The sequence below is a fragment of the Spermophilus citellus genome, assembly GCF_964194105.1.
Source record: "Spermophilus citellus genome assembly, chromosome: 10".
Taxonomy (NCBI): Eukaryota; Metazoa; Chordata; class Mammalia; order Rodentia; family Sciuridae; genus Spermophilus; species Spermophilus citellus.
Window position 1 is genome coordinate 34,023,969 of NC_138197.1, and position 22,748 is coordinate 34,046,716.

Genomic DNA, 22,748 nt, shown 5'->3' on the forward strand with positions numbered 1-22,748 from the left:
TGTAATCCCAGCTGCTCAGGAGGCTGAGGCAGGAAGATAGTGAGTTCAAATCCAGCCTCAGCAACGAAGCAAGACCCTGCCACAAAATAAAAAATAAAAAGGCCTGGGGAAGTAGCATAGTGATAAAGTACTCCTGGGTTCAATCTCCAATACCATACACAAAAAGTGGGGGAAAAAAGGACAAATACCTGAACCGACATTTCTTAAAAGAAGACATACAAATGGCCAACAGGTATATATGACAAGGGGCTCAACTTCACTAATCACGAAAATGCAAATCAAAACAATGAACTCCCCTCACTCTAATTAGAAGACTATGACTAAAATGACAAAAGATAACTTGAGCAGACCAGAATGTGGAGAAAAGGGAGCCCTCACCCTATTGTTGATAGGAATGTAAATTAGCATTATAGAAAACAGGATGGAAGTTCCAGAAAAATTAAAAGTAGAATTACCATATGACCTAGCAATCTTACTGCTGAATATAAATCCAAAGGAAATTAAGTCTTTGTGTCTGTCGAGGAGATCTTCACTCCCATATTTGTTGCAGCATTAGTTATGATAGCCAAGAAATGAAATCAACATAATTGTTCATCAACAGATAAATAATAGCCAGGTGAGATACTCTCACCTGGAATCCTGTTAGGGTCTGTAAACAAGTCAAGATGGCGCCTGGCATTTTGCCAGAGGGCGTGGTTTGTGAAGTAACGCCAGCGACCCAATAAGTGTGGAGATTCCTTATTGGTTGACTGCTGTATCTAGGTTATGTTAATTAAGATAAGCTGTGTGTAATGTATATATACCCCTCCGGTCCTACAATAAATGGCTCCCACTCCTGCTGTATCAATGTACACAAGTTGCTCATCACCTCCCGGTTATTTTGCTGCAGCCGGACTGCGGCATAATCCTAGCAATTTGGGAGGCTGAAGAAGGAAGATCACAAGTTCAAAGCTAGCCTCTGCAATTTCGAGAAGCCCTATCAAAAAATAAAAAGGGCTGGGCGTGTGGCCCAGGGGTATAGACTGCCACTGAATTCATCCCAAGTACCAAAATTAATAAATTTTAAAATAAAGACAAAATATGGGGCTGGGGATGTGGCTCAAGTGGTAGTGCGCTCGCCTGGCGTGCGTGGGACCCGGGTTCGATCCTCAGCACCACATACCAACAAAGATGTTGTGTCCGCGGAGAACTAAAAAATAAATATTAAAAATTCTCTCTCTCTCTCTCTCTCTCTCTCTCTCTCTCTCTCTCTCTCTCCCCTCTCTCTCTCCCCTCTCTCACTCTCTCTAAAAAAAAAAAATGAAGACAAAATAAAACTTAAATACATATTAGGGCAGAGTGGTGCATGCCTGTAATCCCAGCAACTCTGAAAGAACAGGTTGAGGCAGGAGAATTGCCAAATTCCAGGTTAGCTTTAGCAAATAAGGCCCTAAGCAACTGAGTGAGATTTTTATCTCAAAATAAAAAATAAAAAGGGGTGGGGATGTTGTACACTGGTAAAACACATTGGGTTCAATTCCCAGTACCACACACACACATTCTGGATACTAAAAATACCTAAGGTAGGAATCGGTGGCATATGCCTATGATCACAGCAGCTCAGAAGCCTGAGGCAGGAGGATCTCAAGCACAAAGCCAACCTCAGCAATTTAGTGAGACCTTAAGAAGCTCAGCAAGACCCTATCTCAAAAAATAAAAAGAACTCAGGATATGGCTCAGTGGTTAAGTGCACAGGGTTCAATTCCCAATACAAAAAAAAAAAAAAGGTCATGATGTCAAGATATTAATATTCTCTTGGGGCTGGATTTGTGGCTCAGCGGTGGAGTGCTTGCCTTGCATGTGTGAGGCCCTGGGTTCAATCCTCAGCACCACATAAAAACAAATAAAGAACATAAATATATTGTGCACAACTAAAAAAATAAATATTTAAAAAAAAAAATATTCTCATCCCTAGCATGGGGGAGTTTTCTGGGGTTGGGGATATAGCCCAGTGGTACAGCTTTTGCCTAGCATTCAAGAAACCCTCAATCTGATTCCTAGATCCACAAAACAAAAGCAATAACAACAACAAATTAAGGCTCTTTTTCTTTAATTAAGTTTTCAAGCTGAAATCAGGTCAGTTTTGTTTTTTTTTTTTTTAATTATGGAGGATCTGATTTCCTTCTCACATTCCCTACCTGTGTATATAGAAATCCACACTTTACATCTATTTAGCTATAAATCTGCCTTTCCAAATTTTACTATTGTCCTTTATTGCTGAAAGATTGGGACGAGGAGAAAAGCAGGGATGGATGAAAAGCTTCCTGGGAGATGGAGAAAACTGCGAACAAGGTCACCATTCTGATAATCCTAGAGTCAGTGTTAGCCCTGTAGTTCCCATGGCATGCTAACAGTCCCGAGGTTTCTTATTCTGATTCCCTGTGCAGTGCCTGGAGGTTTTGTTGTATGTTTTGCTCAGTCTGCTGCGCATACACAGGATGACCCTATTTTCCCATTTAGGACAAAGTTTTTGTAGGGTGGCAAAAACCTCGAGTTCTCTTTTAAACTTTCTCCACCTTAAGTGGTATCTATTTGTAGAAGAGTCAGACTCCTTTCATTGGGGGGAGCCATTTTGCTAGGTAAGCTGTGTGTCATTCTTCAGCTCTTGGTTTGTAGTATGGAGCAGGCTTGCAATGAAATGCTTGTATCCATAATGGTAGGCAGCACAGACATGGAGTAAAGAGATGTCACAGGGCTCAGTCTATTTCACCAAAGGCAGCCTTTCCCCAGAATGCCTCTTAATAGTCCAAATGCCCAAGGTAAAACTTACATCAGGAGTTGTTTTGGCAGCCTGTGCTCTTTCTAAGAAAAAAAAAAAAAAAAATGTAGGCTTTTCCACCCCCTCCTCCTCCTGGCCAGCACTGCTAAGACTGCACTGGCTGGGAGCAGCGCCAATGTGTCTTCCTCCAGCTGCCATCATGATTATCTCCCCAGCCCCATGAGCTGTTCTCTGACATTTTACATAATCTGGGAGATCACAGATGACTGTGCCTGGAGGTGAAGGGGGAGATAGTCAGTAGGACAGAGGGTAACATTGATGCTCATTGGCAGGCCCCAAGGGCTAAGGGACTGAAAGAACAGTGATCACAGGTGTTGATACTGTCCTGTGCTGTCACTTGTAAGAAACCAGCCCACAAAAGAAGCCTACAAGAAGTGCATCAAAGATTGCATGAGGTCAATCAAGGAAAAAACTAGATGGCATAAGCTAGAAAGGGTTAAAACTCTGTGGAGGAGCTGGGGTTATGGCTCAGCAGTAGAGCATGTGCGAGCCACTGGGTTCAATCCTCAGCACCACATAAAAATAAATAAATAAATGCCCAACTACAACTATATATATTTTAAACAATTAAAACAACAACAACAACAACAATTCTGTGTTGGTGGGGAGATGATAATAGGGATTGAACCCAAAGTTGCTAGTTGCTCTACTGCTGAGCCACATCCCAAGCCCTATTTATTTATTTATTTACTTCTTTATTTATTCATTCATTCATTCATTTTGGTAATAGGGATTGAACCCAGGGCATTTAATCATTGATCCACATCTCCAGCCCTTTTTATTTTTTATTTGGAGACAAGGTCTCACTGAGTTGCTTAGGGCCTTGCTAAATTGCTGAGACTGGCTTTGAACCCTAGATCCTCCCACTTTAGCGCTGAGTTGATTGAGTCACAGGCGTGCACCACTGTACCAACCTTGGATAAGATCTTTTACGACAGGGACTACAGAACAAATCAAGCATATCCATGCTAATTTCAAAAACTACCAGATCAGCCAGGTATGGTGATACACACCTGTAATCCCAACAACTCACATGGCTGAGGCAGGAGGATCTCATTTCCAAGGCCAGCCTCAGCAATATAACAAGATGCTCAGCAACTTATTGAGAACTTATCTCAAAGTGAAAAATAAAAATGAATGGAGATGTAGCTCAGTGGTACAGCATTTGTCTAGCATGCGCCAGCCCTGAGTTCTTTCGGAGTATCTCACATACACCCAAATTATGTTTTTCCTCACACACACACACGAACATACGAAGACCCATTCCAATATTTATCGAATGGTGAATAGAGAAGGAGGGGTTTCATGGCATTCCATATGGGAGATTAGACATTTATTTGGTACTTAGCAAGTGAGGAAAAGGTAGACCTTATCATAAATTAGTAAACACCAAAAAGGTTATTGGAAAAGTATACGTATTATACATATAAAAAGGGTACTGATAAACTAAACTAGAAAAATGGTCAAATGTACACTTGAAAACCAAAGGAATAACAATGTTTAGAAGAACAAAGAAGAGTATAACATTGATATCTATAAATGTATTATGATGTTTGTCCAAGTGAGTTAAACATTAAGCATCTTTTCTGCTAGTTGAATTTGTATTTTAATACGTGACTTAGAGTTATTTTTATTACACAGTCAAATAAGATAAAGATTTGCCATTGTATTTATTTTATTAATTAATTAATTTTGCAGTACTAGGATTAAACTCAGGAGTGCTCTTCCACCAAACTACTCCTCCCTAGTCCTTTGTTTCTTTGTTTCTTTCTTTCTGTTTTATTACAGATGTGTGCCACCATGCTTGGCTTTGCCATTGGGTTTAGCAATACAAAGATCATTACAGCTTTTTTCTTTTGTAGTTGTTTTTTAATAGTCCTCTTGATATGAGCAGCAGTTTTTGTAAAGTGATATGTTTGAAAACCTAATTGTCAGCTGGGCATGGTGGCTCACACCTGTAATCCCAGCACCTTGGGAGGCTGAGGAAGGAGGATCTTGAGTTCAAAGTGAGCCTCAGCAATGGAGAGGCCCTAAGTAACTCAGTGAGACCCTGTCTCTAAATAAAATACGAAATAGGGCTGAAGATGTGACTCAGTGGTTGGGTCACCTGAGTTCAATCCCCAGTACCCCCCCCCAAAAAAAAAAAAATGAAAAGAGCTGGGAATGTAGCTCAGTGGTAGAGCTCTTGCCTAGCATACATGAGGGCCTAGGTTCAATCCCAAGTTGGGGGGCAGGGGTGGGGTGCGAAGGAGGTAGGGGTTTGTGGAGAAGAAGAAAGAAATTTATGGAAAATCCTGACCAAAAAATAGAGAGGAAAAAATAAACTACAGAAAAAGTAATCTCACAAGCCTGCAGATTGCAATGGTAGAGCGTTTGCCCAGCATGCAGAAGGACCCTCTTCTGTTCCCCCAGGACTGCACAAGCAAAAATACTCTGAGTATAATCTCTGCTCAAATTCCTGAGCTGACGTGCAACATCTTGTTAGCCAGGCAAGTTTTCAGGTTTAAAAGCCATAGTTAGAGCAGAGATGTCAGCAGCTGAACATTGCTGGGAAGACATTAGTTGCCTACTAGAACAAAAAAGACAAAAGGAGTAGCTGCTGCAGCCAAAGTGGAGGAGCTGCTGCAGCCAGAGAGCAGGAGCCACTGACACTGTCCTCAGAGCACAGGAGTCTCCCCGCCGCCGCTGACCACCAGGGGACCCAAGCGGAACCGGTGATGTTTGCTGTGCAAACCTTGGGAGCAAGGGAGGAAAGCTCCTGCAGCCATCATTGCTTGCTCACCAGCACAGTCCAGCTTGTGACCAAGAGGCGGAGACCCAGCAGAAGTTGCTGAGCACCTTGAAGAAGGAGATTGTTTAACTAAAGAGGAACTCAGCAGACTGTCACAGAGGGCCTGCAGTGCTCTGAAAACAATGAGGACCACCTCTTCCTAACTAAGCCTGTGATCCACAGGTATTTACCTCACACATACTTTAGTCTGTGATGGAGAAAACAGACTACTTCAAGAAGATTCTTCAGAGAGAAGAATGCAGGAACTTCGTCCTCAGTAATTAGTATATAAAAGGCAATCAAGGAATACTGGATAACTGTGACTGATGGGAACATGGAACTGAACCAAATGATTTTAAAAGGATATAAACATTACATGTAAACCAAGACAGAAAGAGCCAACTACACAGACCCCCAGAGAAAGCTGCGGTTCAGCACCCATTGAAGAATTTTCCTATATTAAGAGGCTGCCATCTGATGTCATCACTGGCTACCTGGCTCTAAGTTAGGCCACAAGCATCATTCCCTGAGCCTAAGCAATGGAGATGAAGTGGGAACTGTTTCAAAGGCAGACTTTGGGCTTCTGATTGTGTTTCATGGAAACAAACTCACTCTGCTGTCAATCTGAAAATGTTAATGCTGTGCCTTAGAAAGAATGTTTGGCTTTAATTTAAGGTTTTTTCTTTTTCTTTTTTTATTTCTCTGTTTTCCCCTCCCAGTGTGATATTTTCTATTGAATTAAATTATATTTCAGTTGTTGCCTCAAGTAAAGTTGTTTGACAAGAAAATACAATAAAATTGTGCTTTTACTTAAAAAAAAAAAAAAAAACTCCAGAAGAATACAACACAATCCAAAATTGCTACAAATAAAATTCATGACATCAAGTTTTCAATCCAAAATTCAGGGTTCAAAAAATATATATATAATAAAACAAAACTCCCCAAATTACTAGTTCATTTCATCCTCACAGAAATGTTGGACAATGTTATCTACTCGTAAAAGCTGGAGGCAGATCACAGTACCTTGGCAGAGGTTCGGTCTCAAAATTAAAAGGGTTAGGGATGTGGCTTAATGGTTAAGCTCCTATGGGTTCAATACCCAGTACCAAAAAAAATAAAATTTAAAAAAAATTACTGAGAGGCTGGAGATGGTGAGGAGACCAAAGAGATGAGATCTTATGTGGTGCTTGCTGGAGTCTTGCAGGACTCACCAATGGTGAGTGCCGAGAAGGCCATGGCCCTGAAGGACCTTTCTCGAAGCCCCTTCTTTCTGAATCACACCTGGAGCCTTGCCGGCGGAGTAGGGAGATCTACCAGCTCAAAGGGACTAAGACCTGCTTTGCTCAACCTGCTGAGTAGGGGACAGGCCAAAGGAGTCTACAACTAGACCATCAGAGCTGGCAGCTCACGGGGTGACCTTTGCTGTGAGACTAGTGGCCTTTTGGCATGTTGCAGGGGGTGTGTAGGCCTGGAGGCTGTGGCTGCCCTAAGGCCCCCGACTCTTTTACATGGAGTCACATCCCATACAAAAAGGGAGCCCAGTCCTGAGTATAAGCTCTGAGTTACCTGTCGTTTGGGGGCATGCAGAGCTCCCCAGAGGTGATGCCGCGACTCATGGTACATTTCCACCTTTGTCTTAGCCGTGCAGGGCCGACCCCACACCCTTTTCTCTCTAAAAAATACCTTTCAGAGGGGCCTCAGTGGCTCCCTAGCCCCCTTCAGCTGCAGTGGTTGTTAGCCAAGTCCAGGACCTACTTAAGAGAATTTTCTGGAAAGCCTTGTGCTGTCTTCCACCAATCCTGACATTCAGCAAGGACACTGCTTGTCTCCTTTTCTGATCATTTGGGCACTTGGCTCACCAATGATGAAATCCAAGTATTTTCCTGGCTGCAAGTAGCCATTCTCCTCTCTGTGATCTCATCTCTCCATGATGACAGAAAGTTGTGCTGTGGCACTGGCTGTTAAACATTCTTTTGTCTTTGTTTTGGTACTGGGGGTGTTATGCTTGAATTCAGGACCCCCCAAAGACCACCAGAGACCAAGATCTATGTAAGCAGCAAAGAGGTGTTTATTGCAAGCTAGCTCGGTCCTCCGTATGCACACAGCAACTGGTGACATTGAGAGGCCCCGAGCCCAGGGTTTACAGCAGTTTTATACACTGTTTGGGGAAGGCAGGGATTTCACATACATCATAGCATCTCTTAGCAAATCATCACACACCTCAGGAAAATCAAACAACAACTCTAAAACATGATTAGCACATTCACTGGCGGGAACAAGTTGGGTAGGGGTGATTGGTTACTACAAGAGGGGGATTCGTTTGAACTGATTGGTTTAAGCCAAGAGGGGTGTACATGCTGAACTACAGGGTTTCACAACACATTATCAACCACCATAACCTACTGGGAGGGTCATCTGGCATCCCAGGTATTTCCTTGTCTCATGCTGATTGGTGGCTGCTGGGGGGCTGCTATGGATCCTCACCTAGCCTGACTGAGTCAGGGACACCTGGCCAGCAGATCTCTCCTGTTATTTGTAGATAAACAACTTAGCAGGGTGGGAATGTGCCTAGGAGAGCTCTGTGGGTCTTTCCAAGGACAAAGGTCATTCCCCTTCCTTGGACAGGCTTTGCTCTGAGGTAGAGGCTGGTTTTTCAGGGGCTGAATCCAGGGGCACTTTACCATTGAGCTACAACACCAGCTCTTTTATTTTATTCTGTGACAGGGTCACACTAAGTTGCCATGCTGGCTTTAAATTTGGTATCCTCCTACTTCAGCCTCTGGAGTGGCTGGGATTACAGGCATGTTCGACTACATCTAGCACTGTTTGATAAATTTGAACTTCCTCAAAATGTGAATCCTAAATCTAGTTCCCACAAAGGTAAGTTATCACTGTCATTTTATGATTGATACAGTCTATACTACGTAAATGATGTTTCTGGATGTTGTATACTGTATGTCATATATTACTGAGAATCAAACCCAGGGGCTCTCTACCTTAGCTAAGCTACATCTCAAGCCTTTTTGTTTTTACTTTTTTTTTTTTTTTTTTTTTTTTTTTTTTTTTTTTTAAGTTTTGAGACAGGGTCTTGCTCAGTTGCTGAGGTTCTTGACAATGGTTGAGGCTGGCTTCAACTTTCAACCGTCTTGCCTTAGCCTCCTGAGTTGCTGGGATTACAAGCAATCACCATCATGCCTGGTTTCTATGTCAGTTTAATTATTACTGACTCTTTCTAGATATGTTTCTGTAAACCTGCAAGCCTGGTCACAGATTTCACTTTAAATGTTTTAATATAAAAATGAGGATTAAAAAAAAAAAGAAAAACCAGGATTAAATTATTAACATACATCATTTTCACATACTATATTGCCTTCAGGCTAATTTTTCTTATTTCTTGGAATTTTTTAATTAAATTATTTAATTCTAATTTGTTATACATGATGGCAGAATGCAATTCATTTCACATTACACAATTTTTCAAGTCATTGATTGAACACTAAGTATTTTCACATCATTTGGATCTTCATACATGTACTTAGGGTAATGATGTCTAACTCATTCCACCTTCATCCCTACCACCATCCTCCTTCCCTTTCCTTAGTACTATCTAAAGTTCCTCCATTCCTCTCATGCTCCCTCCCCCCACCTCCATCGCCATTATGATTCAGCATTCTTTTTTTTTTTTTTACATTTATTTTTTAGTTGTAGTTGGACACAATACCCTTATTTTATTCATATATTTTTATGTGGTGCTGAGGATTGAACCCAGGGTCTCTCAAATGCAAGGCGACTGCTCTACCGCTGAGCCACAACACCAGCCATTTATATCAATGAAAACATTCGCCCTTTGGTTTTTGAGATTGGCTTGCTTCACTTAGCATTATATTCTCCAATGTCATCCATTTACCTGCAAATGCCATGATTTTATTCTCTTTTAATGCTGAGTAACATTCCATTGTGTATATTTACCAAAGTTTCCCTATCCATTCTTCTACTGAAAGACATCTAGTTTGGTTCCATAATTTAGCTATTGTGAATTGTGCTGCTATAAACATTAATATGGCTGTGTCAATGTAGTATGCTGTTTTTAAGTTCTTTGGGTATAGATCGAGGAGTGGGATAGTTGGGTCAAATGGTGGTTCCATTCCAAGCTTTCCAAGGAATCTCCATACTGATTTCCAGATTGGCTGCACCAATTTGCAGTCCCACCAGCAATGTATAAGTGTGCCCTCCCACCCCCTCACCCCCCATCTTCGCTAACACTTACTGTTGTTTGTATTCTTGATAGCTACCATTCTGACTGGAGTGAGATGTCTTAGAGTAGTTTTAATTTGCATTTCTCTAATTGCTAAAGATGTTGAACATTTTTTCATGTTTGTTGATTGATTGTATATCCTCTTCTGAGAAGTATACACATACTGGGGATGTAATATACACACACATACTGGGGATGTAGCTTATAGTTGTGTGCACATATGTGTATGTATGTGTGTGTGTGTGTGTATGTATATTTATACACACACACACACATATACTGAGGATGTAGTTTATAGGTACAGTACCACCTCTAGTACCACGAGAAGAAAATAAAAGATATGGCACAAATTAACACTTTGTAGGGAGAATTAAGAATGATGAGAGATGGAACTTTTAAAACATTTGGGCTGTGGTTGTAGTTCAGTTGCAGAGTGCTTGCTTAGCATGCTTGAGGCTCTGAATTCAATCCCCAGCACTGCAAAAGAACCCCCATACAAACAAAAAGCCCCATAATTTGAATGCCAAACTGATACTAATTTACCAATATGTTTCCCCAGGAATCCTATAATTAATTAATCCTAGAATGGAGGATATCAAGAAAACTAACTTGTGGCTTCATCTTCATATATATATATGTGTGTGTGTGTGTGTGTGTGTATATATATATATATATATATATATATATATATATACACACACATATACATACATATATACACACACACATATATACTGGGTATTGAACCCAGGGGCACTCTACCACTGAGTTACTTGTCCAGCTCTTTTAATTTTTAAATTTTGAGATAAGGTTTTGCTAAGTTGCCTAGGACCTTGCTAAATTGGTGAGTCTAGATTTGAATTTGAGATCTTTCTGCCTCCACCACTCAAGTTGGTGGGATTATTGGCATGCACCACCACAGCTGGCTAGACAGGCTTCTTGATTTCAGTGCTAAAATTCAAACTCTTTATATGTCAGAATTTAGAGATATCTATTTGGAATAATATAAAAATATAAAATAATCAAGATAGTAACTATGTTCAAAAACAGTAAATTCCCCTATTTTCCTTAAATCTATTAGCCAAAGTTAAGATGATTTCTTTCCTATCATTAAACACCACCCACCAGGCTATATACTACCAGCCCAGCTTTTTCTACTTAGTATATCAGATATATTTCTACTTCATGAAATTTAAATCTGTTACACAGTGTAAATTTAGATATTACACATTACAAATGCAATTCAATCTATTTTGTTGATATTTATTTTGGTTATTTGTTGATATTTGTTTTGGTTGTTTGCCACTACAAATAATGCTATTAACATCTTGTTATTATTTAATTTAAAATGCTAAGACAGATGTTTTTAAACATTAAAAAATGCATTCATAAACAGAATAGAAAATTGTCTCAAAGATGCAGTGTTTTTGGATTAGTCATTCCTTTGATCATTCTGTTTTCATGGCCAAATGAGAACTCATCACTGGTTACTTTATCAGAGATTGTTACATAAGATTGATTAAAAGAGAAAAAAAAAACTGACAAAATAGTACATGCCTATAATCCAGCAGTTCGGGAGCTGAGGTAGGAGTATTTCAAGTTTCAAACCAATATCAGCAATTTAACAAAGCAAATAAACATTAAAGCAAAATTCACTCTCTGTTTAAGCAAATCACCATAAAAGACTTGAAAATGTTATAAAAATTATAAGAGGTGCAAACCTAATTTAAGGCTTTTCATCGGCACAAGGTGAACCAAAATAAAATTAGTTACAAATTCACCTTCCAGGGGCTGGGATTGTGGCTCAGTGGCATGGCACTCGCCTAGCACGTGCGGGACCTGGGTTCGATCCTAAGCACCACATAAAAATAAAGCATTGTGTTGTGTCCATCTACACCTAAAAAATAAATATTTAAAAAAAAATTCACCTTCCAGCCTCAGGTTTTTTTTTTTTTTTTTCTTTTTTGGTATTAGGGATAGAAGCCAGAAGTGCTTAACCACTAAGCCACATCCACAGCTGTTTTTACTTTTTGAGACAGGGTCTTGCTAAATTGCTTAAGACCTCCCTAAATTACTGAAGCTGTCTTTGAATGAGCAACTCTCCTGCTTCCAGCCTTCTGAGCCACTGGAATTATAGGAGTGTACCATAGCACGTTGCCAGTCTCAATTCTTTTTTGCATCCCTCTTTTTCCCTTAGAAATTTCTTTCCCCGGGCTGGGGATGTGGCTCAAGCGGTAGCGCGCTCGCCTGGCATGCGTGCGGCCCGGGTTCGATCCTCAGCACCACATACCAACAAAGATGTTGTGTCCGCCGAGAACTAAAAAATAAATATTAAAAATTCTCTCTCTCTCTCCTCTCTCTCCTCTCTCACTCTCTCTTAAAAAAAAAAAAAAAAAAGAAAAAAAGAAATTTCATTCCCTACCTGGGCGCAGTTGTTCACACCTGTAATCCCAGTAGCTTGGGAGGCTGAGACTGGAGGATCCTGAGTTCAAAGCCAGCCTCAGCAAGGGCAAGGCGCTAAGCAACTCAGTGAGACTCTGTCTCTAATAAAATACAAAAGAGGGCTAGGGATATGGCTCAGTGGTTGAGTTCAATCCCCCTTACCCCCCCCCCAAAAAAAAAAAATTCATTCCCTGAGGACTGGGAATGTGGTGCAATGGTAAAGTGTTTGCCTGGCCTATGTAAAGGCTCTGGGTTTAATCCCCAAATTCCCAGAACGATTAAAAAAAGGTGGGGAGTGCTGGGGTTGTGGCTCAGTGGCAGAGTGTTTTGCCTACCATGTATAAGGCACCGGGTTCGAATCTCAGCACCACATATAAATGAATAAAACAAAAGTGCATCGATAACTAAAATAAATAAATAAATAACAAAAAATTGGCCAGGCATGATGGCACACTCCTATAATCCCAGTGGCTCGGGAGGCTGAGGCTGGAGGATTGCAAGTTCAAAGCCAACCTCAGCAATTTAGTGAGAACCTGTCTAAAAATTAAAATAATTAAAAAGGGGGAGCTGGGGATGTGGCTCAATGGGTTCAATCTGATACCCCCAAAATAAATAAGTAAATAAATTTAAAAATTTTACTTTCTCTTTTCTCCTTCTATAAGGTGGATGTTACTTCTAATTATGTAGGTGAATTGCTTTATTAAAATGTATGAAGTTTTAAAAACCAACCACAAGGGCTGGGGATGTGGCTCAAGCGGTAGCGCGCTCGCCTGGCATGCGTGCGGCCTGGGTTCGATCCTCAGCACCACATACCAACAAAGATGTTGTGTCCGCCGAGAACTAAAAAAAAAAATAAATATTAAAAACCAACCACAAGAATGTGATCCTAATTAGAATAAGATGTATTCCATGTATGTAAAATACGTCAAAATATACTCTATTGTCATGTATACCAAAAAAGAACGAATTAAGGAAGCAAAGAATAATAATAAAAGAAAATGAAAGTTTCAAAAATTCAATGTTTTGGTCTTTCAGCTTATATTTCTACTTTATTCTGAACCTAAAAGAAACAAACAAACATGTTGGATTCTGTTTTGAATAATACCACTGATCAGAAGACCTGGTGTCTACAATTAAAAAACAAAAAATTGAAACAGCTGCAGACAGGTGCAGGAAAATGGGGGAGGACTGTTGATATATTGCTTGTCTTCTGAGGCCAAGAGGACTTTGCCTCAAGCAAGAGATCAAGGGAATTGGTTACATAAAGAAGTCAACCAGGTTTTGATTTGCATTTCTCTAATTGCTAGAGATGATGAACATTTTTTCATATACTTATTGACATCTCAGAAGTGTCAGTTCAGGTCCTTGTCCCATTTATTGATTGGGTTATTTGTTTTTTTCATGTTTGGCTTTTTGAGTTCTTTATAAACCCTAGAGATTAGTGCTCTGTCTGATGAGTGAGGGGTAAATATTTGCTCCCAAGATGTAGGCTCTCTATTCACCTCACAACTTGTTTCTTTTGCTGAGAAACTTTAGTTTGAATCCATCCCATTTATTGATTTTTGGTTTTAATTCTTGCACTATAGGAGTCTTATTAAGGAAGTTGGGGCCTAATCCCACATGATGATTAGGGCCTGCTTTTTCTCCTTTTAGATGCAGGGTCTCTGGTTTAATTCCTAGAAGTCAACCAGGACTAACAGATGCTTCTGGCACAGGAAATTAGCTCCACTAAGTATACCAAAATGTAGGCATTTGCACAGGTCCCTTGGTGTGAGGTTGTAGTGAAACCTGATGTAAAAGTAGCAGCTGGTCCAGTCTCTCAAAATTATTCCCAGTCCTTGGGTGGTTGATATAAATTGTATGGTTCTAGAAAAAGTTGTCGAAGAATTTTGAGAGGCCAGGGTTGTGGCTTCAGGTAGAGTGCTTGCCTAGCACGTGTGAGGCACTGGGCTTGATTCTTAGCACCACATAAAATAAACAAATAAAAGTATTGTGTCCATTTACAATTAAAAAAATATTAAAAGTAATTTTGAAAGGTTAAGTGTCTACAAACTTACTTCTGTGAAATGGTATCACCAACTCCAACTATGGTTATCAAGACACAAATTTAGATAAACTCAGGGCAAAGAGTACAGCTCAGTGAACACTTGCCTAGCTTATTTGATCCTAGTACAAGGAAAAAAAAATCTAGAAATCACAAAGACAAGGCACAAAGTATGGTAGCCTTAATATATTTAGGATGGGTGCCATATGGGGTGGATGGGTAGCAATGTTTATGACCTGCCTCCTTCCCTCCTCTACACAGCAGCCATCAGATCGATGGTGTGGAATGAAGGAAATTAATGACTAGGACCTGGAATGAGAATTTAACCCCAAATTAGCCATGACTCTGCAGAATCGCCATGTGAATATGCTGAATTGTCATGAGAGTATGCTGTCCCTCACTGAAGGACAGTAATATTTCTGGCCACAAAAGCAGCTCTCCTTCGCTTGATGAGTAGCTGTGGAATTTACTTGCATTCCCTGAGAGTGAGTGCTGATGTGCCTCTAGTACGTATACATATGTAGTATAGATAAGAATATTACATGCTTCCTTTTTGTGTTATTTCATTAGGTCAATAAAAATGGTTCCTTTTATTTACTCATACTCTACCTTTTACATGCCCTAGGGAAGTGCTTGGTTTTTTGTTTTATTGTTGCTGGGTTGTTTTTTTGTGTGCAATGCTGGGGGTGCTGGAAGTCTTTGTTTTTTTTTTTTTTTTTTTTTTTAATATTATATTTTAGTTCTCGGCGGACACAACATCTTTGTTGGTATGTGGTGCTGAGGATCGAACCCGGGCCGCACGCATGCCAGGCGAGCGCGCTACCGCTACCGCTTGAGCCACATCCCCAGCCCTGGAAGTCTTTGTTTTAATTCTCCTTTTTTTCAGGTACTGGAAAATGAACCCAGGAGTGCTCTATCACTGAGATGTAGAGCCCTAAGCCTTTTTGAGATCAGATTTAGCTAAATTGTCCAGGTTGGTCTCCTGACATGGCACTCTGTATCTGCAAATTTAACAATTTCAATAAAATTACACATGAAAGGAGGAAAAAAGTTTGCTTAAATCACCTAGCACTGTATATGTGGTTACCTTTACTTTCCTTATTTATATAAGATTACCTAGTTAAGTTTTTCATCCCATATAAAAAAATGTAATGAATGGGCTGGGGTACAGCTCAGTGCAGAGAGCATGCAAATTGTGATAAAGAGCCAAGAGTGGTGTGCACTGGTCATATCCCAGTAACTGTGGAGGCAGAGACAAGAAGAGCACAAGTTTGAGGCCAATCTCAGAAATTTAGTGAAATCATCTCAAAATTAAAAAAACAAAAACAAAAACAAACAAACCAAAAACAACCTGGGGCTATAGCAGTGGTAAAGCTGGTTTAGGACTAGCCCAGGCAACCTAGTGAAGGCCACCTCAAAAACAAAAGTAATAAAACCCCACTATTTAAACCAAATGTTTAGTAGTGGAACTACAAAGTGAAATAAAAAGAGACAACTAAAGGTAAAATAGATCTTTTATTCATTTGTACTTAAATTAGCCAAATGGGTACTGATTTATCAGAATGCGACTAAGTATAAAATATCTTAAATTATCTTTCTACAAATATTAATGAGCAAATTAGGTATTAGAGTAAAATGAGAGTCCAAACAGGGAGGAAATCAATGAAGCACATTATGTAGCTTAACCCTTTACTCTTCACCTCAACAACTGCCTTTTTTGGTACCAGGGATTGAACCACCCAGGGGAACTCAACCACTGAACCACATCCCCAGCCCTTTTTATACTTCATTTAGAGACACGGTCTGAGTTGCTTAGGGTCTTGATAAGTTGCTGAGGCTAACTTTGAAGTCACAGTCTTCATGCCTCAGCCTCCTGAGCCACTGGGATTATAGTGTGCACCACCATGCCCAGAAACAACTGACTTTTTAATAAGTAAAACCTTCCAGTAGCAGAAAGTGGAACTAATCCTTCTTATACTTCTTTGTACTTTTTACTTCCTATTCTTAAGGTGAAGATTCTATATCCTAAAGACATCCAAACTAGGGGTTGGGGTTGTGGCTCAGTGGAAGAGCGCTTGCCTAGCATGTGTGAGACACTGGGTTCAATTCTCAGCAACACATATAAATGAATGAATAAAATAAAGGTCCATCAACATCTAAAAATAAAAAATAAAAAAAGATATCCAAACTAGTAATAGTTCTTATCTGTAGCCAGAGATATCTTGTCTGTAGCAAGCAAGGCTATTAAAACTTCTTTAGGCTGGGGTTGGGGCTCATCGCTAGTGCCCTTGCCTGGCATATGTGAGGCACTGGGTTCAGTTCTCAGCGCTGCATATAAATAGATAAAATAAAGGTCTATCAACAATATATATATATATATATATATATATATATATATATATATATATATATATATATATATAAAAATCTCTTTGTGGGCTGGGATATGGCTCAGTGGTGGAGTGTTTTCCTAGCATGCATGAGGCCCTGAGTTTGATCCCCAGCACCATATACACACAAAAACTTGTCTTTGATGAGTCTCTAATCAGACTCAAAATCCTCAAATTGGCACAGTAGCACAAGGAGAACCAGGATATCAAGCAGAGAAGTATACAGCTCCAAAGTTAAAAACAAACAAACAAACAAACAAAATCAGGCTGTGGTTGTGGCTCAAGTGGTAGAGTGCTCACCTAGCGAGTGTGAGGCACTGGGTTTGGTCCTCAGCACCACATAAAAATAAAATAAACATATTGTATCTCCTAAAACTAAAAAATAAATATTAAAAAAATCCTTCAAGGAAGGAATTGAGCCACTGCCCAGACCAAAAATGAATCATGTACCCATCCTTACATATTTTCAGACTGCCTGTTAAGAGAGTAATTTAGGAATAAATCCATGGATTGTGGAGTACTAAAACACCTATGGCTTTCACCAGTGATTGCCAAGGTGGTCTCCAAATCACTGGCAGGAAAATTTTGTTGGAACTGCATAGAGGGCTGCAGAGATTCCTCTCCATAGTTATAGAATGAATTGTTCCAGGCCTGATTGTTCCAGGATTGGGTGTACCAGGTCTGAGTATTCCAGGAGTGGTTGCTCCAAGACTGGCTGTTCCAAGACTGGCTGCTCCAAGACTGGCTGTTCCAGGTCTGGTTGCTCCAAGTTGGGTTGTTCCAGCTCTGATTGCTCCATGGTGGAAGGTTTCCAGGTGAATTAACCTGGTATCCCTGGTTATAATTAGAGTAGGGACCTGAATATTCAGTGGGTAGTGAGCCCTTTGAAAAGAAAATGGTGGATTTAATCTCATGCAAATCAAAGGGAGATCAGTAGAGTAGAGCGAAGGGACCAGGGGGAGAGAAAGGGAAAATACTTGGAAATAATAGTGGCTAAAATTATATTGGGTGCCTGTATGAATATGTAGCAACAAATCCCACCAATATGTACAAGTGTAAGGCACCAAAAAATATGGGAAAAAAATAGTGGATTGACTCAAACGGTTTAAGGAAAATAACTAACTGGAATTGTACGCTTCAGAAATGGAATAAAACTAAAAGATCATCAAAAGGAAAGACCAGCCGGGCGTGGTGGCACACACTTGTAATGACAGTCCCACGGGTTCGGGAGAGGCTGAGGCAAGAGAATCATGAATTCAGAGCCAGCCTTAGCAACTCAGCAAGGCCCTAAGCAACTCATAGAGACCCTGTCTCAAAATAAAATACAAAAAAGAATTAGGGATGTGGCTAAGTAGTGAAGCGCCCCAGGTTTAATCTCTAGTACCAAAGGGGGGGGGGGGAAGATCAGATAAAATTTCCTGTTACCTGAGTCACACTATTGCTATTCTTTGGCCAGTTGTTTTTCTGCCATCTCTTACATTTCATTCTTTGGTTTTGGAACCAGGTCTTAACCTTCAGAAAAAATAAAAAGGAATTATAAAATACAAGGAATGTATTCAGAAATGGAATAAAACTAAAAGATCATCAAAAGGAAAGATCATAAGACCTGCTATATTTAAAAGACTACTGATCTCCCTGCTCATAGGCTTTGCCAACACTATTAGTTATAGATAACTTGTTTGCAACACCTCATCACCCTATGAGCACAATTATATTTGGCACCAGAGATGGAAAACCGTAAAACATTTGACAACCAAACATCTCCTGGACTTCAATGATGCAAAACACACACACACACACACACACACACACACACACACACACACACACACAGTTGTACACTATTAAGTAGGATGAAGAGCTTTATATAAATTCTTTATTCTTTGGGGGGCAGTATTGGGGATTGAACCCAGTGCCTCTCACATGGTTGGCAAGTGCTCTATTACTAAGCTAAATCCCCAAACCTTTTTATTTTGAGACAAGGTTTTGCTAAATTGCCCAGACTGCCCTCGTACTTGCCATTCTCCTGCCTCAGCCTCCTGAGTAACTGGGAATACAAGCCCATGCCACTGTGCCTGGATACAAATTCATTTTCAATATAAGTGAACACAGACTGAAAATAAAGGATAGAAGAGGTGAAAGCAATTGGAGAAAGAAAATGGTCAATAAATGTATGAAAAGTGACTGACCTTCTTAGTAAAAAAATGCACACAGGTAAAGAAAATATAATGAGGGCTGGGGCTGTAGCTCAGTGGGAGAGCATTTGCCTCACATGTGTGAGGGACTGGATTCAATATTCAGCACCACATAAAAATAAAGATATTGTGTGTCCATCTACAACTAAAAAAATTTTTTTAAAATATAATGAAAAAAGATTCCATTTTCATTTTAGAATTAAATTATTAATTTAATAATTAAATTAAATTATTAAGAGGGGTGCTTTTACATAGTATACATAGAGGTAACCTACCTGTAATCCAGCAACTCAGGCACTAAGGCAGGAGGAGCAAAAGTTCAAGACCAGTCTCAGCACCTTAGCAAGGCCCTAAGCAACTTAGCGAGACTGTCTCAAAATAAAAAATAAAAAGGGCTTGAGATTTGGCTCGGTGATTAAGCACTCCTGGGTTCAATCTCCTGTATCAAATAATTTATGAATACATAAATAGGGCTGGGGTGGGGAGTATATACAGAGATACATCAGAGAGATGTTAGCCACATTTATCTGTAAATTGGCATTATTTTGCAACAACAAAACAACCCTACCTGTTTGTAGCTAAGGTTCAGATTGCTAGAAAGTTCTTGCATCTGCTGGAGGCTGAGGTATTTTTGTTTCTGAAACCTGTCATTTAGTATACACAGCTGGGTCTGAGAAAACACTGTGCGCATCTTCTGTTTCTTGACCTGCATCTTACTGTCTTCCTTCTTTATTGTGCTTTCCTGTACAGAAGTGGATGGTTTCACTTTGGGGCTGGTAGAAGAATCAGGGCTATCCTGAATAAGCAGGTCCATGGAGGATGGAGAGGGAGAGACTGCTGGGAACAAAACAAATTTGATGCTTTTCTCTGTAACTCTATAAATATTTTTCAAATACTTAAATATTAAATTTCTTCTTTTCGAAGCACTTTTATAATCATCACAACCTTAGACATAAGGTGAATAAGGAACAATTCTTTTTTTTTTTTCCTTAACCAACCAACCCTGAACACTTTACCAACCTATGTACAAAAATGTAAAGTATTACAAGTGGCTGTGGAAATGTTTCAGTAGTAGAGTGCTTGCCTAGCATGATGAAGTGCTGAGTTCAATCCCCAGTAAAACACACACACACAAAGTTTATAAGTATCTGTATTTTATAAATATATTTATTCATTTTGTTGGGGTGCTGAGGATGGAACCCAGAGCCTTGCACACACTAGTCGAGGGCACCACTGAGCTACACTCAGTCATAAACTCAGCAGCCACCTCATTAATTATTTGCATTGAAGTATTCTCCGAGATTCAACACCAATAGTACCCTGTGGTCTTGAAATAAATAGGCCTTAAAACAGCAAAAATGCACTTTTCTGCTTCTTACATGTAGTTTTTAAAATCTTCAACTAAGCATGAGAAATGGATCATGTCCTAAAATTTAACTATCTACACACATTTGTGCATGAAAAACAATGCTTGAGCCGGCGAGCTGCTCAGGAGACTGAGACAGGAGAATTGGGAGTTCAAAGCCAGCCTTAGCAATTGCAAGGCACTAAGCAACTCAGTGAGACCCTGTCTCTAATAAAATAAAAATAAGGCTGGGGATGTGGCTCATCCCCCCCACCCCCCCCCAGTTCAATCCTTGGTAAAAAACAAAAACAAAAACAAAAAAACAATGCTCAACTACAGCAGTCATTACACTAGGGTTCTACCACATTGGTAGAATGATTAATTGGCTAGCATGTGCCAGGCCCTGGGCTCCATCCCAGGCAACCCCCCAAAATATATATATGTATAGTTATCATTTTCTGTACTTTTCTTTTTTCCACTTTTTTTTGGGGGGGTCTTACTGGGTATTGAGCCCAGAGATGTTCAATTACACTGAGCTACATACCCAGCCCTTTTAATTTTATTTCAAGATAATGTGGTTGTTGTTTTTAATTGCCTAGAATTTATGATCCTCCTGTCTCTGCCTCCCAAGTAGCTGGAATTAATAGGAATGCACCACTCTACCTGGCCTAGGCATATGTTTTAAAGCCCAAATGGATTTTATTTTATTTATTTTTAATATATATTATTTTAGTTGTAGATGGACACAATATCTTTATGTATGTATGCTGGTGCTCAGGATGGAACCCAGTGCCTCATATGTGTGAGGCAAGCACTCTACCACTGAGCCCAACCCCAGTCCCCCAGCCCCGCAAATGGATTTTAAATCTTAGCTCTAGCCACATTCTGTTTGACTGTTAACAAGTTTAAAGTTTTATGAGCTGGGTGCACAGTGGTGTATGCCTGTAATCCCAGTGGCTCCGGGGGCAGTGACAGGAGGATCACAAGTTCAAAGTCAGCCTCAGGGACAGCAAGGTGCAAACAAACAAACAAACAAAACTTTCATGGAATTATCTTTACCATAAAATTAGGTCAACATTTGTTTGGGATTTAGGACAGTTGAACATAGCAGATGCGTCCAAACTTAGAACTGCTCATTAACATCCACATATCCAAAGGTTAAAAGAACCAACCACTACTATGGCAGAAGAAATTCATCTATATAAATCATACACTAATTAGATGATCTCACCTTGACCCGACTTGGCATTTTTGACCAACCAAAAATATGATGCTTATCCCCAAGCTGAGATGTTAGTTCCTCTGGCTAATGAACCATAATATTTACTGTAACCACTGTAACCTGGTGCCCAACACTGTTTAGGACTTGTACATCTCTTATTTAATTGTGACAACACACTTTTGTTTCCACAATGCCTAAAAGCATATAGGTTTTCAAAAACATACAAACTGCTCAATTCCATGTCCCTCATCTTAGTCCATAATTCCTGAGACCTGTGGCATAATTGAAAATGTCCCCAAATTACAATTCAAAAGAGAACATCCAAAGGACAATAATGACACCTTTATATGAATGAACTGTAATTCCTCAAGAGGGCAATGGACCCTTAACCCCTTTCCTTTCCTCTCTCCTAAGGAACTTGGCTTTTCAAGGATTAAATATTTCCTTACCAGTGTCTGTGAGGGGCATCTCAGCAGATGACATTTGAACAGGTGGATAAATTTCCTCGGGACCATTAATCACAGGTATTGGTGAAAAGACCCTAGAATCAGATGCTTCCAAGCAAGGCAAACTTTGCGGAAAAGCCGGATCCATGCTCATGTTCCTCAAAAAAAGGAAAAAAAAAAGATAAAAAGAACAAGTCTTTAAGGCTTAGGTAAAGACCTAAGAAAATGAAGATCTGATAAAAAAAAAAAAATATCAAGAAGCCAGAATAAAGCCAGTCTCCGCCTCAGCAGGCAACCCAATCCAGTAGAAGTCTAAAACTTTAGTTTCTGGATTTGTAATATAGATTCTATCACCTTTAGACCCGCCCCTCCCATCAGCCCCACGCCTCTCCACACCCTAGTGATTCCCTTCAACCAGTCTCACCAAGGCCATTGTAATGCAAAAGTTGCTGTGGGGTAGCTCTGACGGGGTGGGGAACCAGTGGGACCACAAAATCTAGAAACAAATATATATATATATATATATAAAATCTGTAAACAAATTCAGCGATTAAATACTTTTAGGTTCACAGTGTTTCCACCTTTAAATCAAAGATGCACCTCCAAGTTCTAGAAATTTCAACCTATCTTCATTTTCTCCTTTCATTTACCCTAAAGGGAGAATAAAATATTAAAATGCTTTGCCTAAGGGGATTAGTTGATGTTAAACAAGGGGCTTGTTTACACCACCCACCTTAGTTCCTTCTAGTGTTGTTTAGCTCTTCCAAAGACAAAAAGTCTTTCCTTCAGGACTGTTGGTTTTTAACAAAAACCAGAGGAAA

The 22,748-nt window shown here is 39.8% G+C and overlaps 1 protein-coding gene across 1 annotated transcript; it reads right to left on the reverse strand.

The window, feature by feature from the left end:
* Window positions 1-5,475: 5,475 nt before the first annotated feature.
* On the reverse strand, window positions 5,476-22,081 carry NANOG (Nanog homeobox; the record flags this gene model as incomplete). Its single annotated transcript, XM_081310781.1, has 5 exons — window positions 5,476-5,656; window positions 17,249-17,601; window positions 18,145-18,231; window positions 19,483-19,748; window positions 21,931-22,081. 5 exons carry the CDS (start codon window positions 22,079-22,081, stop codon window positions 5,476-5,478), a joined length of 1,038 nt encoding a protein of 345 aa, XP_081166907.1.
* Window positions 22,082-22,748: the final 667 nt, after the last annotated feature.